The sequence below is a fragment of the Leptopilina heterotoma genome, unplaced genomic scaffold, assembly GCF_015476425.1.
Source record: "Leptopilina heterotoma isolate Lh14 unplaced genomic scaffold, ASM1547642v1 Lhet_369, whole genome shotgun sequence".
Classification (NCBI taxonomy): Eukaryota; Metazoa; Arthropoda; class Insecta; order Hymenoptera; family Figitidae; genus Leptopilina; species Leptopilina heterotoma.
The window spans coordinates 529,719-546,044 of NW_025111048.1; the positions used below are offsets into that span (position 1 = coordinate 529,719).

General features: G+C 31.9%; 1 protein-coding gene across 3 annotated transcripts in view; it reads right to left on the bottom strand.

The window, feature by feature from the left end:
• Positions 1–2,076: 2,076 nt before the first annotated feature.
• LOC122505770 (rootletin) overlaps positions 2,077–16,326 on the bottom strand; it is a 33,800-nt gene continuing 19,550 nt past the window's right edge. For 2 of the 3 annotated variants that reach the window (XM_043617589.1, XM_043617590.1), the window contains exons 3-27: positions 15,451–15,681; positions 15,139–15,341; positions 14,677–15,061; positions 12,823–12,969; positions 12,436–12,738; positions 12,139–12,375; positions 11,925–12,061; positions 11,691–11,851; positions 11,488–11,618; positions 11,051–11,413; positions 10,524–10,883; positions 10,265–10,457; positions 9,739–10,098; positions 9,477–9,662; positions 9,154–9,398; positions 6,490–6,705; positions 6,193–6,394; positions 6,015–6,127; positions 5,742–5,918; positions 5,553–5,660; positions 5,294–5,473; positions 5,012–5,224; positions 4,632–4,937; positions 3,916–4,299; positions 2,077–3,793 (exon numbers count right to left, since the gene is read on the bottom strand). In XM_043617589.1, coding sequence (XP_043473524.1) covers positions 3,509–3,793; positions 3,916–4,299; positions 4,632–4,937; positions 5,012–5,224; positions 5,294–5,473; positions 5,553–5,660; positions 5,742–5,918; positions 6,015–6,127; positions 6,193–6,394; positions 6,490–6,705; positions 9,154–9,398; positions 9,477–9,662; positions 9,739–10,098; positions 10,265–10,457; positions 10,524–10,883; positions 11,051–11,413; positions 11,488–11,618; positions 11,691–11,851; positions 11,925–12,061; positions 12,139–12,375; positions 12,436–12,738; positions 12,823–12,969; positions 14,677–15,061; positions 15,139–15,341; positions 15,451–15,681 — 5,826 coding nt within the window. In that variant the 3' untranslated portion in view covers positions 2,077–3,508. Of the gene's footprint in view, positions 3,794–3,915; positions 4,300–4,631; positions 4,938–5,011; positions 5,225–5,293; positions 5,474–5,552; positions 5,661–5,741; positions 5,919–6,014; positions 6,128–6,192; positions 6,395–6,489; positions 6,706–9,153; positions 9,399–9,476; positions 9,663–9,738; positions 10,099–10,264; positions 10,458–10,523; positions 10,884–11,050; positions 11,414–11,487; positions 11,619–11,690; positions 11,852–11,924; positions 12,062–12,138; positions 12,376–12,435; positions 12,739–12,822; positions 12,970–14,676; positions 15,062–15,138; positions 15,342–15,450; positions 15,682–15,953; positions 16,203–16,326 lie in introns of those variants that run through there. The other variant, XM_043617592.1, reaches the window with a different exon arrangement.

A 16,326-nucleotide genomic window follows, 5' to 3' on the forward strand; every position in this document is an offset into this window, starting at 1 on the left:
TATATATATATATATATAAAATGTTGAATCATCTTAAATATATTCTGATGTTGAGTACACATTTATTTTCTGCATACGTTTTACTACAACAATAGTTCATTTTTCTTTAAAGCTATATTAAAGTGTATAATAATGTAAAAGTAAGTTTTATTATATTACAGTCATCAATTGAAAATAATAGTTATTTTTCATATATAATAATCAATTTGTGAATAAAGAAACACTTACACTTCACAATCACCTTTATTATTTTATTGTATACTACAAATTACGGTGGACGTTAAAAGTGGACTTTTCGAATTTTCGTTATTTCACTTCCTCATTATGTCCGAAATAGAATAAAATGAAATTATTTTTTTTTTAAATTAATATTTAATAGTGTCTGTAAGGCCATGAACTTTAACATGTATTTTATATAGGAAAAAAAACATTTTTTCGTAAATTTGCTGTCAAATTGTTAAAAATTAATATTATTCTATCGGATTATTATTAAATAATTAATTACTTGTAACTATTCGACTAAATAATATTCAAATAAATTTACAATTAGATATTAGATTAGATAATTTCAATTACATTTAATATACTATTTTAAATTAATAGAATTTTAATTTAATAGAAAAATTCAATTATTTTCATAAATAAAAGTTTCCACAAGACTTCAATTATTTAAAATAAAAGTTTCATAATATAAATTATATTTCGAAAAAATTAATTATTGAAAACAATGTTTATAAAATTCTCATGAAGAATTCAATTATTGTCAAAAATAACAAAATTTTTCAAAGAAATTCAATTATTTTCATAAATAATAATATTCTTCTCAGGCATTTAATTATTTTTGAAAATTTTAATGAAATTCTTAGCAACTATTTAATTATTTTTATAAATAATAAAATTTATCACAGGATTTCAATTATTTTTAACAAAATTTTGCAGTAGTTGCTCGAGAAATGTAATTATTCTTAAAAATTTAATTTCAATTTCTCGAAAAAATGTATTATTAAAAAAAATGTGTTTTTTAAATTCTTTAGAAGAATTCAATTATTAACAAAAATGTTACAATTTTTCACAAGAATTCAATTATTTTTAAATATTTTAATAAAATTATTCGAAAGAAAACAATTATTTTAAATAAAATTTTAATTAAATTTTTTTGAAGTAATTAAATTATTCTTGTAGATTTTAATAAAATTCTTCCCAAGAATTTAATTATGACGATAAATAACAAAATAATTCTCGAAAATCTAATTATTTTGAGGCATTTTAATAAAATTCTTTGCAGAATTCAATTATTTTCAAAAAAATTTGATAAAATACGCTACGCGGACATTCAATTATTGTCAAAAAATTTATTAAAATTCTTTGTAAAATTTAATTATTTTTAAAAACTTTTTGCAATTCAATGATTTTTAATATCTATGTACTATTTTCATAAAATTTCCAAACAGAATTCAATTATTAAAAAAAATTTTTGTAAAAATCTTCGTAAGAATTCAATTTTTTTCATGAATAATAGAAATTTCTTAGGAATTCAATTATTTAAATTAAAATTTGCATAAAATTAGTCGAAATAAATCTTTAAAATTATCTAGTGCGAAGTTTGTTAGTAACGAAAATGAATAAACAATTAAATAAAAAAGCAATAAAATGCGCGGAAGCTCATATCCAGTTTATTTGTTTTCTTTTTGTTACAAAAAACATTATCTTATAAACAATCGATTAAACCGAAAAAAAAAATTTTTGTATGATGAATAATGTAAATTTCTGTGTTTATGTAATAAAAAAAAACTTTTGCGTTAAAAAATACAATTGTTTATACTATATTACGCTCTCCACACAATTTTAAAACGCTTTTAAGGCGACAATTTTTTTTCTTCAACTATTGCACTAACTGCGACTTTTGCATTACGGTGCATTAACAAATTATTTTCATTACATGATTTCTCTTTTATTTATTTCAATAATTTAATTCAGTACACAGGAAAAGAAAAATTAAACTTTAGTTTTAAGTCTCTTATAGTTGAAATTATAATAAATATTAAATTAAATTTCAAATTATATTATTACAATCAAATAAAAGTGAAGTGAATTATAAGAGAATAGAATTTTAATTGAAAGATGATTTTAAAATTAATTTGAAAATATAATTGTATGTTGAATGTACTGAATTAGAATAAATAATTGGAGTGTTTTCTTATCAGCGTCACTAACATCATCACTTTATTTGAAGAACAAATTTTTATTAAAAAAAAATTTTAGAAATTAAACAAAATATTAAAATTTACAATTGGATAATATTTGTAATAAATTAACGTTAATAATTTTTTTTCTCAATAATCTTTAAATTATTTAAATATTATTTTAAGTCCTGTAGAAGTGAATAGTTGAACTAGAAGAAGCGACCCCCCAATCATTCTTTTCTAACCAACCCCCCCCCCCTTTCTTTCTTTGTGGTCGCTTTCTCATCGTTGATTTACTCACTTCTACAGATTTGATTTATAAAATTAAAAACAAATTTTTAGATCCGTGGATCTATCGGCATCATGAATAAAGTGCGAATAATACAGTTGGACTGAATGTCTATATTCTCAATGATAAAGAACAGACACAATCCACTTTTTTCTTTGTCAATCTACTTTTACAAATTTCTATCGTTCTCTCAATTCTCTAAAAATTTACATCACGTGTCAATTTTTCTTTTAATTGTTGGTGACATTACAGTAAAAATCGTAGAAGCATTTCTTTTTTTGTAGACTGCTCTTGTTTGATTGTTTCATTTTGGTCTCAATGATGAGACGAAACAAAGCATTTTTTTTTTTACTACCGACGATTTAGTATACATTTTAAATTCTCATTTATTTTTCTTATTTTTCTTGTCGCACAATAACACGGATCTTTATTTAATCTAAAATAACTAGATGTTTTTTTTTGTTGGATATTTTCAATAAACATGGACGGATTTCACGTAAGATAATCTTACTTTTTTAAAAAATGATTTGTTTTTTCAGATTCAATAACTGTCTCTGCATTTTTTTTTTTTTTTTTTGATTGATAAATGCAGAAAATTGACTATTTTTATTGGTCATGAAACTTCAGCCAATCATTGTTTCCTAATCTTGAAGTCTAGGCGATTAGAAAGTTTTTTTGTAAAAAATTTTGGATGAATAAAAAAATTTTTTTTTTGGAAGCATTAATACAACTTTGATAAACTTTGACAGAAATATTTTTATCAAAATCTGTTTGATAAAAAACGATCATCAAAAAGTTTGAATAAATACAAAAAATCTATTACAGTAAAACCCTTTGGAATATTAAATTTTTCTTCAGGGGAAATTGAAAATATTAATAGTATATATATAAAACTGTATACGATGAGATCAGCGATGGGAAAATTTTACTGAAAATGAGATCATTTATTTGCTGACTGACTGTAAATTATTACCACGTTTAGATTTATTCTGTCTAAAAAGATTTTTCACTTTCTAAGAGAATGGGAAATATCGATTTACTTAAAACGAGATGGAGATGATGATTTTAAATCGTATGATGGTGGTGGAGGAAGGGCTAATGATGGAGGTAAACTGGCAGTGCTAGTTAGAGTTGAATCCAATTTTCGAGCTTCATGTTCTAATAAGACAGCGTCTAATGATGGATCTTGTGATACAGTCCTCAGAGAATCACCTAAAGCTTGTCGCAATTGTTGCATTTCACGACCAGCTTGAGTACTGCGGTAAACGTACAATTGACGACGTTTTATTTCCTGATTTAGTTGATCTCGTAGCAACTGAATCTAAAAAAATTTTGGTTGAATAAACAGAACGACTAGAAAATTAGGAGTACTATAGCATTTGTCTGGATTAACAAACAGAGTTTATTGATAAATTTTAGGAATAATTCTCCAATGGATTGTACCTGATTCTCAAGTCTCAAAACTTGTTGTCGATGACTTTGTTCTCTGGCTTCGAGTAATTTTTCAGCTTGCAATTGTGCCGCTCTAAGTCTCTCTAATTCGCTACTTCGAGTTCGCGATAAATCCAATGAAGAATGCGAATGTATGTTTATTGACTTGACCCGCAGGAGTTCCGCTTCCTTTTCGGACAATTGTGTTTCTAGTCTTCGAATTCGTAGTCGAAGATCTCGATTTTCTTGCTCTAAATTTTCGATGGTTGCACAAGAACCCAATAATTCGACGTGTGCTTTTTCAGGTCGCTCGTAACTCTTACTTCGAACACTTCCAGGTCGAATGGATGCTAATTGACGTTCTAAATTTCGTTTATCGGACTCCAAATGCTTTACCTGAAAAAATTGATAGTGATTATTACTAATTGTTATGTTCATAGTTTTTGTTGACAAAGGATTTACTGGCCGGACTTGCAGTCAGAGAGAGACTGACGACTGCGCATGAAGCTCGCGTCGCACTCTCTCCCCCACCACTCGCTCTCATCGCGCTCTTATACTCGCGCGCTCAACCTTTTCAATCAGTTCGCCTACCGACTTGCCTCGAGGTGCACCTTACGCTGACAGAAAGCGAACTCAACACTAAATGCTTTCCATCCAGTAGAGGAGCAAAGCTTCTTTTCAATTTCTCGCGTTAGACTTTAAATGCTATCGTTACAATTGTTAAATACCTTATCGTGCAAAGCATCAACTTTTCCTTTAAGTTCGCTTCTGTCTCTCTGTGCCGATTGAACCTGTCGTACTAATTCTTCTTCCTTATTCGTTCGCTCTTCATGAGGCCAGTTCGATAATCGCAATTGAGCCTCTAGACCTGAACGGACAACTTCATTATTCGATATTTCGTTCTGTAATCTTACATTTTGATCTCCAAGGGTTTGGTTATTGCGCCTTAGTTCACCGACTGCTTGTTGGGCCGATTCTAATCTTTCAGTTAAAATTCGACGTTCGTTTTCTAAATTTGATACCTGCTTTTGTGACTGTAATTTATATTAAAGAATTATTTTCTATTTTTATTAAAAAAAATTCTATTATTAAATGGTAACGCACATACTTGTTTGAGTTTATCATTATTGCTTTGTGAAGCTACAGTAATTTCCATGAGGTTCCTCTGAAGAGAATTAATTTCATTTCTTAGATCACTTTCCGTATTTGATGATCTTTGGAGTGTTTGATTTAATTGCTCAATTGTTGAATTTAAGGAACCGCAACGTTCTTCTAGAGTTGTCATTGTTCTTGTCTGTGCTTCTGATCGTTCATGAAGTTTCTATTAAGAAAATACAAATTATGCTTTGAGAATCTTTAAAGGAAAAAAATATTATTTGTACAATTTTACCTGAATATGAGCCTCCTTTTCTTGGAGGATCATCTGTAATCGTTGAAGATCTCCTTCGAGAGACATTCGTTGCAGTTCCAATTTTGTTGCCCTAGCCTCAGTTTTGCCAAGTTCGTCTTGTAAACTTCGCTTTTCAAATTCTAATTTACTCGTAAACTGCTTTAGCTTCTCCAATTTATCCTGAACACAATATTAGATTTTAAATAGTTCTATTTTTCATAATAAATAATACTTTTTACAAATAGTGATAAAAATTTACTTCATATTGCGATTTCTCTTCAGTTTCACTGCTAACTGTTAACTCCAAAGTGGTTACTCTCTCTCTCAAGTGTTCGACTTCGGACGTTTTATGATGTAAAGCCTCCATCTGAAATAATTGTCAAAACACTTTGCAAAATAATGTAAACACTTTAGGCGACTAAATATATTTTTAAATATTCTGTAATACCTGCGCTTGGCAAACAGCATCTTTTTGAGAGAGTTTTGATTCGAGAACATTTTTCTCCTCTTGCATAGTCCTAATATTGATGAGTAAATTATTAAGTTTCATATCTGTTTTATTTGAGTTATCACCAGCTTCCATTAGTTGCTTCTTCATATTCTCTATTTCAGTAAAATAGTCATCCTAGATTAAAAATCGAAATAGAATTTTGTTCAGAATTGTAAATATTGAAGAGAATTAATTATTTTTTATTATTGTATTAAATATCATCATATTTACTCTTTCTCTTTCAATTTGGGCGACTTGTTGCATTAACGATCTGACTCCCTTTCTTACAACTTCTGGATCAACGTCGAGTACAATATCACGACCAGCATTTCCATGATCTTGCACTAAAAATTAATTAATTGTTTTTAATTATTATTCCTTATCCAGGATAATTAATGAATGAACCTACTGCGAACTGGACTCCATCTTCGTGAAGGACTTGTAATTTTAAATGGCATATTGACACTTCCATCCAATTGAATTCCAGCAATACGACGTAGAGTTGTGCCAACGCTACTTAATTTTTGTTCTACTTCTTTTTTTAAAACTTCTAATTGACCTAACTGGGCATCTAATGCTCGTACTCTTCCTTCTGAACCACCTAGACGAGCCTGGAATTAATAATAAAACATCAAATTAAAAGACTACTTTGTGCCAGGGTAAATATTTTTAAATATTGAAAGATATTTTTAATTAAATTAAAAACCTTAAGTTCTTGAATTTGTTGAGATGCATCGGCAAGGCAAACTTCTAAATTGTGTTTCTGATCCTCAAGTTTTCTTTCTCGACATCTGCTGTCTTCGAGTCTTATTAATAATTCTTGTTCTCTTCCACGCCATCTTTCATCCTCTTCATCAGCTCGGGCTCGTAATTTGGCAAATTCTTGTCTTGTATTTTCTAGACTATTGTCTAAGTCTACAACCTGAAATACAATTATTTATTTATGTTTACACTTGCTTATGTCCATAGCAGCTATATCTTTACTAATGAATCAACTGTGACCGGGTATCCAAGCAGATATAATCTTTACAATACCAGCCTTCGATTTGGCATGCGTTCTCAGCGGTGCGGAATGTAACCACAATGACCGGGAGGAGGAAAGAGAGCGCCACTTTAAGCGGAGGAAACACTCCCAAAGAAGATGGACATGAGAGCGACGGAAACGCCAAAGCTAGAATATTCAAAGTTGGAAAAAAGGCAAGGAGGTAAAGAGATTTCCTTTTCCGAATCGGCGAAATACCTGGGAGTGATCCTAGATAAAAAGCTGAGTTGGAAGGAACATTTCGAATATCAGTATGGAAGGTTCTTTACTGCTTTTTGGGCGTGTAGAAGGGCGATAGGGTCATCGTGGGGACTAAGGCCTAATATGGTCAATTGGCTCTATCAGATGATTTTAAAACACAGGTTTCTTCATGCAGTGGTGGTTTGGTGGTCTAGGACTCAACTGATAACGGTTAGAGAGAAACTGGACCAATTACAAACAATGGTTTTTAGGGGTGTCACGGGGGCTATGAGGACCACGCCAACAGCTTCGTTGGGATTCATACTAGCCGAGGTACCCCTGCATATTGCTGCGGTGAAAAAGGCGGCTCTTACTAGAGGGTGGAAGGTGGAAGTTTGGAGGTAAACACACCAAACTTCCACGTAATCAATTCCAGAACTAAGTATGGTGCAGGATAGAATGATCAAGAGGGTGAATTTTAAACCCCGATTTAAGGTCATTACACCTTCCAGAGTGGACTGGAAGAAAGATTTTCCACTTGGGGACGAAGTCTGATATACAGACGGCTCCAAAATGGACTGCGGTGCAGGTTTCGAAATATATCGAAAAACTGGCTGCATTAAAATGGCTGAGTCATTGGGACAATATTCCACGGTCTGGCAGGCCGAGGTCTGCGATTTTAACTTACGCCCAATTGTCCATTAAAAAAGGAATAAAGGGCAAGAGGATAAGTATTTGTGTAGATAGTCAGGCGGCCTTAGGGGCTCTGAAAAATCCCACAATATAATCAAAATTTGTCTGGGAATGCCGTAGCGTACTAGATGAGTTGGGTTCGGTAAATAAACTTTCATTGATCTGGGTACCGGAACACTCGGGGATTAAGGGTAATGAAAGAGTAGACGTCTTGGCGAAAACCGGGTACAAGACGGCATTTATAGGTCCGGAACCGACATTGGCAATAATGCCGTGCTTGGTTAAGGGAGCCATAGAAAGATGGGGTCAAAGGGAACATGAGAAGTATTGGGCGGACTTTGAGGTGGGAAGGCAAGCGAAGACTTTGTTGTGGCTTGCACACAATAAGAGGCGAGCAAGCGATATCCTAAAACTCGATAAGACCAAAGTTAGAACCGTAGTTCGTCTACTTACTGGTCATGGACTATTGAATTACCATCAGCATAAAATAGGTAGACAAGTTTCACCTATGTGCAGACTGTGTGAGGAGAGTAACGAAACTTCGACTCACATATTATCTGAATGCCCAGCGTTAGCTAGGATCAAGTTGTCTAGTTGGGGTCAGACAATCATTGACCCTAAGCAGGTAAGCAACCTATCGATTGAAGAGATACTGGATTTCTGGAGAAGAACAGGACTCTAAAGGGGTTGCAATAAACGAGCGAGCTGGAGTCTGGTACAATGGGTTTTCTAATCTAGGTTCTTACTTTCCTCTTTTTAGGAAAGTCCAGGTCGATCTCGGTTGTTAGATTAGATTAGATTAGAAAAACTGAAAAAGGCAAGGAGGGGATCGACAATGGTCATCCGCTTAGCTCAGGGTAAGACGTATGCTGACGTTTGGGGTAAGCTTCGCAAGGAGGTTAACCCGGACGTCAGCCACACATGAGTCGTAGCTGCAAGGGTTACAAGAAAGGGAGACCTCCTGATTAAGATCGGCGGCGACTCCAATAAAAAGGCCTTCACTGTTGGCAGTTGTATGAAGGAAGCAGGAAGGTGATGGTCCTTGGACCATACCGTCGAGGGGTGAAGCTCGCGGTTGTAGTCACTGACTCAGAGGAGGCGGAAAGGCTGCAGAAATTGGGACGTATAAAGTTTGGCTTAATGTCGTGCCCCATTAGGAAGAAAGTGATGGTTACTAGGTGTCATAGATGCCTTGATTAAGGGCACATAGGAAGAGATTGTAGCTTATGATAGTTTCGGGTGTGGACGAAATGAATCCTAAAAGAAGGGTTTCGGGATTTATTGAGTATTGGTAGGTTCCTAGCTAGTTAAGTTAAAACGTTTTATTAATTTTTATTTTCCTATACCAAACTCCATAACTTTGGATTGAGGAATCAAAAGTACCTGTGAGCAGACATATTTTCCAAAAGTTCCTTTGCAAAAAACATCTTCCAAATATATATAAATTATGTTTACCTGTTTTTTAACTTGGTGGAGCTGAAGTTGTAGTCGCTCCCTCTCTTCAATTTCATTAGCAAGACGTCCTTGCAGTTCTTTCTCTTCATTCTGCGCGGTCGAATTCATTGAATGCGATTTTTGCAATTCATCCTGCGTGAAACGAAGTTGCTGTTGTAATTGTGTAATTTCTCGTTCCATATCTCGAATATTAGCTTGCAGGCGAGTTCTTTCTGCGTCAAGTGTAGTCTTCATGTCTTCTAAAGCTAAAATACGTCAATAAAATTTAGAACCCATTCTTCTTATTTAATACAAAATGATTGGTATATTATTACTTTATATACCTGCAACTTTTTGATGACCTTCCTCTAGTGCTCTATTCTGTTCTCTTTTCTCGCTCTCGATCCTCTTTACATATTCTCTTAATTCCTTATTAGTACTGCTGTATTTATCTTTTTCGAAATTCGAATCCGTTAATTGACGACGAATGTCTACTAATTCTTTGCGACATGATTCGATTGTATTTTCAGCTGTGTTAGAAAACAGAAGGAAAATTAATATTTGATGATACATATCTTAGATCTAAAAATAAATCCTAAAATATACCTTCTTTGAGTTTTCGGTCATTTTCATGAAGTAGATTCTGTAGACTATCGACTTTGTCCTCTGTCATATGAAGTTGAACTTGTAATTCTTCAACTTCTCTTTGAGCAGAGTCTTTTTCTTTTATGACTTCCTCCATCTTTAGTTCCAATTTAATCTTTTCTTCATCGCCTTTTAATTTCATTTCCTCTGATCGCGTTTTTAGTCTATTAAATTCGTCACGCAATTGATTCAAATTTATGCGATCCTGATCAGCGCGTGTAGCTGCTTCCCTTCGAAGACGATCTAAACTTCCTTTTTCTTCTTCTAATTCTCTGTAAACACCCTCAAGTTTTTCAACTAATGCTTGTTGATCGTGATGAGCTGTAAAAGTACATTGACATATTTTATAATAGGATCCTAATCCTATGTAGACATTAAATCCTGCGTAGAAGTCTATACAAAATTGAATTCTACGTGTTAATATAGATTATTCTTTAGATTCACAATGAAGCATAAAAGAGAAGTATTTTGATCTTAAAAATTTTACCAATGAGCAATGCCTGCTGTTTATCATTTTCAGCACGAAGGAGTACTTCTTCATGTTGCTGGCAAACAGTTTCAACATGCATTTGCATTTCTTGTACATTTTTTTCCAATTGCGCTATTTCACCATCCTTCTCGCTATTTAATTGTGATACATTCTGTTGCAGACGTTTTTCCAATGAAACTCTAATCTGTTCCTGTAATGTAAAAATAAGAAATATGAAAATAAAATCTAAATCTAAAATTAAACATGTTTTTAATACCTTTTCTTCATTCAATTTTCTAATACTGTCTTCACTCTGCTTTTTGAGATTTAAAATGATTTGTTGAAACTCAGCTTCCTGATTTTCACTCTGCTGAGTTAGAGTGTACTTCATATCCTGGGCACGTTTTTCACTATTTTCTAATTCTTTCGTCAAACGAGAAATCTGTCCTTTTAGACTTTCTTGTTTTATTAATAGATCCTGCTGATCTTTCTCTAATTGAGTTTTTTTAACGTGTGTCGTTTCAAGATTGCTCTGTGTATCAAATAGAACACCTTCTAAAGTTTCTTTTTCACTGCGAACTGATGCTAATTGCTCTTGTAGTCTTTGAAGTTCCTTTTCACTTGCTTCTAAAATTACCTGTAAATACAGTAGAGAAATTGAATGGTCATAATATTTGGATCATAATGTACTGTATAAAGCTTGGTTTAATAATTGGAGGAGGCTTATTGGGTAAATCTAAAGTATTAAGACTCCACAAGGTTGAGGATTAAGATGCGGCTAATGCACTAATGAACCTTAAGTACCTGTTTTTCCTCATTGTCTTTAACAAGATCTTCGAGATTTCTATTTATCCTAGCATTCATTTCATTTGCTTGCTCGAGTCGTTGCCTCAATCTCATCAACTCCTCATTTAGAGTTTCTTTCTTTCTCGCCAAAATTGATAATTGATTGCTCAAATCACTACGTTCTCGTGACACTTGACCTAATTCAATTTCAACTTTTTCTTTCTCAATTTCTAAAACTTTGATCTTTTCATGTAGAGAAACTTTTTCCGATTCCAAATCCAATCGATTTTGCTCAGCTTGTAAAAGTTCCTTCTTCAATGATGATAAATCTCCTTGCTGATCGGTACATTGGCTTGCTACTTTCTCTTTCTCCTCATTCAACTATTGAAAAAAAAATATCAGACATCACTCATATATTAAAAACAGAATTATTCATAAAAAAATAATATCAAAACCTTTTTTATTTCATCTTGAAGTCTTGCTTTATCCTCTTCATGATTTACACAAATCGATTCCATTTTTGATAACATTTCCTGAATGTCTGATTTTTCGAGTAGAATTTGCTCCAACTCCAATTCAACATCACCTAAATTGATATGAATTATTACATTATTTATAAATGTCAGTGGTTGATAATAAACTATATTGTTTTTCTTACCTTTACTCTTTTCGATTTGTGATATCAAACTATCTGTTTCTAATTTCTGTTGTTCCAACATATCCCTGTCGAGTGATGTTCTACTTAACTCTTCTCTAAGTGTCAGAATTTCTTCTCTCATTTTACTGCTGCGTTCCTCTTCTAATCGCAGTGTTTGTTCCCTAATTGAAAATCAGATTAGGAAAAAAAATTATGAGAGTTAAAGCAGTGAAAGAATAGAATAATTAATTATACCTGAGTTCAGCTTCTTTAAGAATTCTTCCAAGTTCATCTTGAAGATACATTTTCTCATCATCAAGATTCTCACACAATTTTTGTAATTTATTGTTAGATTTTTGTAATTTATCGTAATCCGAATTCAACGTTTCCATCTGAAATGTGAAAAGAAAGTAATAAAGAAAAATTTTATTACACTATTATTGTATCGAACTATTATAAAAAAGCTCACCATGTTTGTAATTTCGAGTCTATTTCGATCAAGAGCATTTTTCTCGGATCGAATTGAATCCAAATTTTTTTGCAGAATATCCTTTTCTTGATTTAATTGCAAGCATTGTGATCTACTTGCATCTAATTGTGACATAATTTCTGTAATTTTACCTTCTAATTGTAGAGTCGCATCCTCTGCGCTTTCACATTGCTTGCGAGTTAGTGACAATTGTTCTTTATTTGTTTGCAATTTTACCTAAAAATAATTAGTGTTATTAACTTTTTGATGATATTTTTGCTTTATTAGAAGAAATACCTGAAGTTCGTGAATTGATAATTGGTATTTGTGAAGAGCAGCTTGAACAGCGCTGATTGTACTTTCGGCAAAGGCAGGAGTGGTGGCACTTCTGGTTCCACGTTTCGGTGATTTTGGAGGAATTGGTATCGAAGGTGATAAATGAATATGAGGTGGTGGTTGATTATTTTCAGCATTGCGAGATTCTGCATCCTGAATTACAGCGTGAGCAATATCTTTTAATGCAGTTTGTAAAATTTCAATGTCCTCCTGCATTCTTATTGCTTGAGTAACACCCGACTCAGCCTCTCCGCATCTCTCCTCCTAATATGAAATTTAAATTAAAAATCATGTTTCTGGTTGGGAACAATTATTAAATTTTGTTAATTGGGGTAAAAATTATCTCACCAGAGATTGAAGCTCCTTCAACAATTGTTGAATTCTTTCATCCTTCATTCGAATTTCGCCTTGTGCCAAATCAAATTGTTGTTTCATTGAAGCAATTTCTGCTTTTAAGTCGGATGCACTTTGAATTTGTTGAAACGACTGGGGCGTCTAATTAAACAATGAAAAGAAGGATAATTAAATTACTTTCGAAAATGGAACGAGAAGAGATAATAACACAGGCACACAAAAAAAAAAGTTTCGTGGCCGAGACACTACAGTAGTATATTCCCATGTATTTTTGCCCGCTGAATCCGAATCTGAAGTCCGAATGCTCAAATTGGCTCTTTTTTTGAGTTATACTCAAAAAACGACTCAAAACACGAATTTGAACCAAAAAAATTAAAAATTTTTTTTGTGAGACATGACAATAGCATATTTCCATGTATTTTTTCCCGCTAAATCCGGATTCGAAGTCAGAATTGACAGATGTGCTCAAAATTTTGAGCTAAACTCAAAAAACGACTCAAAAAACCGAATTAAAATGACGAAAATGAAAAATTTTTTCTGGGACCTTGCAAAAGTATATTCCTATGTATTTTTTCATGCTGAATCCGAATTCGAAGTTAAAATTGACAGATTTGCTCAAAATTTTGAGATAAGCTCAAAGAACTGATAAAAAAGCGATTTAAAATAAAGAAATGGCAATTTTTTGCTATGACACTACATTACAGTATTTCCATATATTTTTACACTCGGATCTCGCATTTGAAGTCAGAATTATTCTAATGGCTCAAAATTTTGAGACACACAAGATAATCTGTTAAGTTACAAAAATTAAAGTCAAGAAACTCTACTTTTCTTGCTAGTACACTACATTAGTATATTCTCATGTTTTTACATCTGCTTCTAAATTCAAATTTAAAATTATTAAATTGGCTCAAAATTTTAAGTTAAATCCAAAAATGTTCAAAATTTAATATAATGCAAAAGAGTTCATTTTTTTGGTATTCGGTAGTGTATTCTCATGAATTTTATATACGCTGAATACAAATTCGAAGTTAGAATTATCAGAATGACATAAAATTTTTTAGAACTCAAACCCTGGTTACAGGTACAAGCATGCATGTTTTTGAGCACTTTTAATGAAATCCAAAATTTTGAGCCACTTTGAAAATTCTGACTTTGGAATCACAGTGAAAAAATACATGGGAATACACTAGTGTAGTGTCATAGCAAAAAATTTCCTTTATTCATATTAAATTACATTTTTATCAGTTTTTTGAGTATATCTCAAAATTTTGAGCAAATCAGTCATAAATCTGTCAATTCTGACTTTAAATGCGAGATCCGATATGGAAATACTGTAATGTAGTGTCATAGCAAAAAATTTCCATTTCTTTATTTTAAATCGTTTTTTTTATCAGTTCTTTGAGCTTATCTCAAAATTTTGAGCAAATCTGTCAATTTTGACTTCGAATTCGGATTCAGCATGAAAAAATACATAGGAATATACTTTTGCAATGTCACAGAAAAAATTTTTCATTTTCGTCATTTTAAATCGATTTTTTGAGTCGGTTTTTGAGATTAGCTCATAATTTTGAGCACATCTGTCAATTCTGACTTCGAATCCGGATTCAGCGGGAAAAAATACATGGAAATATGCTATTGTCATGTCACAAAAAAAATTTTTAATTTTTTTGGTTCAAATTCGTGTTTTGAGTCGTTTTTTGAGTATAACTCAAAAAAAAGAACCAATTTGAGCATTCGGACTTCAGATTCGGATTCAGCGGCCAAAAATACATGGGAATATACTACTGTAGTGTCTCGGCCACGACACTTTTTTTTTTTGTGTGCCTGTGTAATTAATATACTAACAATTGGTTGAGCTGCTGCCATTTGCATTTTAACAGCAAACTTTGTGCTGGTGCATGCAGAAACCATGAAATTAGAGGCAATACTGATTTCATTTCGTAATTTAGAGAGATCCCTTTCGGTTGATGATTTAACATCGGAAAATAAACGTTTCACTGAAACTACATTCCTCCATAAATTTAATAATCTATTGTGTTCTGATGTGTAATATTCATTGAATGCAAGTTCCTCCTCTTTCCATTCATCCTCCTTGATTAATAATTCCTCTCTCATTGAATCCCATTCGTTACTTAATTTTTGAAGATCATTAGTTAGTGTTTCATTTGTTTGATGTGATTCTTCCAGTTGATCCTTCAATGATGTGTTTAATTGCAAAAGTTTGTCGCATCTAAAACAAAAAATAGATTTTTAATTTTAATTTTCTTTTAACAAAATCTAATGTTCCATTTTTTAAATCCTCAATACCTTCTTCTTTCTTCAGATAATTTTTTTAAAGCTGTTTCTAAATCATGTATCTGCTCTTCTCGTAATTCACGCAATGTTTGCTGTGCAGCATCCAATGCTGAATTACCTCTTGCTGAAGATGATGGGACTCTTACTATTTCTGCTGGAAGTGATTCAACCATTTGATTTTCTAATTCGGAACATCTTTGTTTATACTGAAGAACCTTTAATAAAAAAGAGAAAAATCCAATAATGAAACTGCGGTAAATATAAAAATTAGGTATAGAGAAATAGCTTCTTTTTGTATTAAAAAAAAATTTATTAAAAAATTACTTTGGCTTGCAAACGAGAAACTAAAGCTGCCTGATGCTGTTGAGCTTGTCGATAGGTATCAAGACGTCTTTTATAACTCGCAGTTTCTTCCTCAAGTCTATGTCGTAATTCATAATTTTGTCTCAATAATCCGTCAGGTGTTGGATCATCATCACTAACTCGTTCACCATCATTGTTTCCAACAATTCCAATTGGTCTCGTTTCCATTTTTTCACTTCGACCTTTGCTTGGCTGAAATTTATAATTAAAAATACATTCCTCGAATGTTGCTAATGGAAAATATTGGGACAATATTAAGGCAACATTTCTTAAAACTATTCCAAAAATATTACCACAATATTAAATATATCCACCTTGGGGTAATATTGCAAATTTATAAACTAATTTTTTTAAACTATTTATAAACAAATTTATAAATAAAGTATTCAAAAGTATATATAAATAAATTAATAATTAATAATACTACATAAAGTAGATAATTCTAATTTAAGATTTTACAGTACCTTTCTTTTAAAGTACATTGTCATCTATATGTGTTTTCATTTAGCTTCATTTTTAACGGTGCCAAATTTTTTTTAAAAAAAATGGGTTTTAAGGAAAGTAAATCCATTTTTCTGAATCAAGTCACAATTTAGATTCATTTTTCATTTTTAAATTAGTATCTTTCATTTATTAGACAGGATAAATTACAAATATGAAATACTATATTGAATAGTAAATGCATTATTTTTGTGACATATGTTTGTTGTGGTTACTACTGTTCCGCGTCTACAGCTGTCGTGTTATCTGTTTTTGTTTACCAGCGTGCTTTCGAACGTCTCCAATAGAGGTCACAATGAGTACCGAAGAAAACAATATAATCAGAAGTGAAAGGTG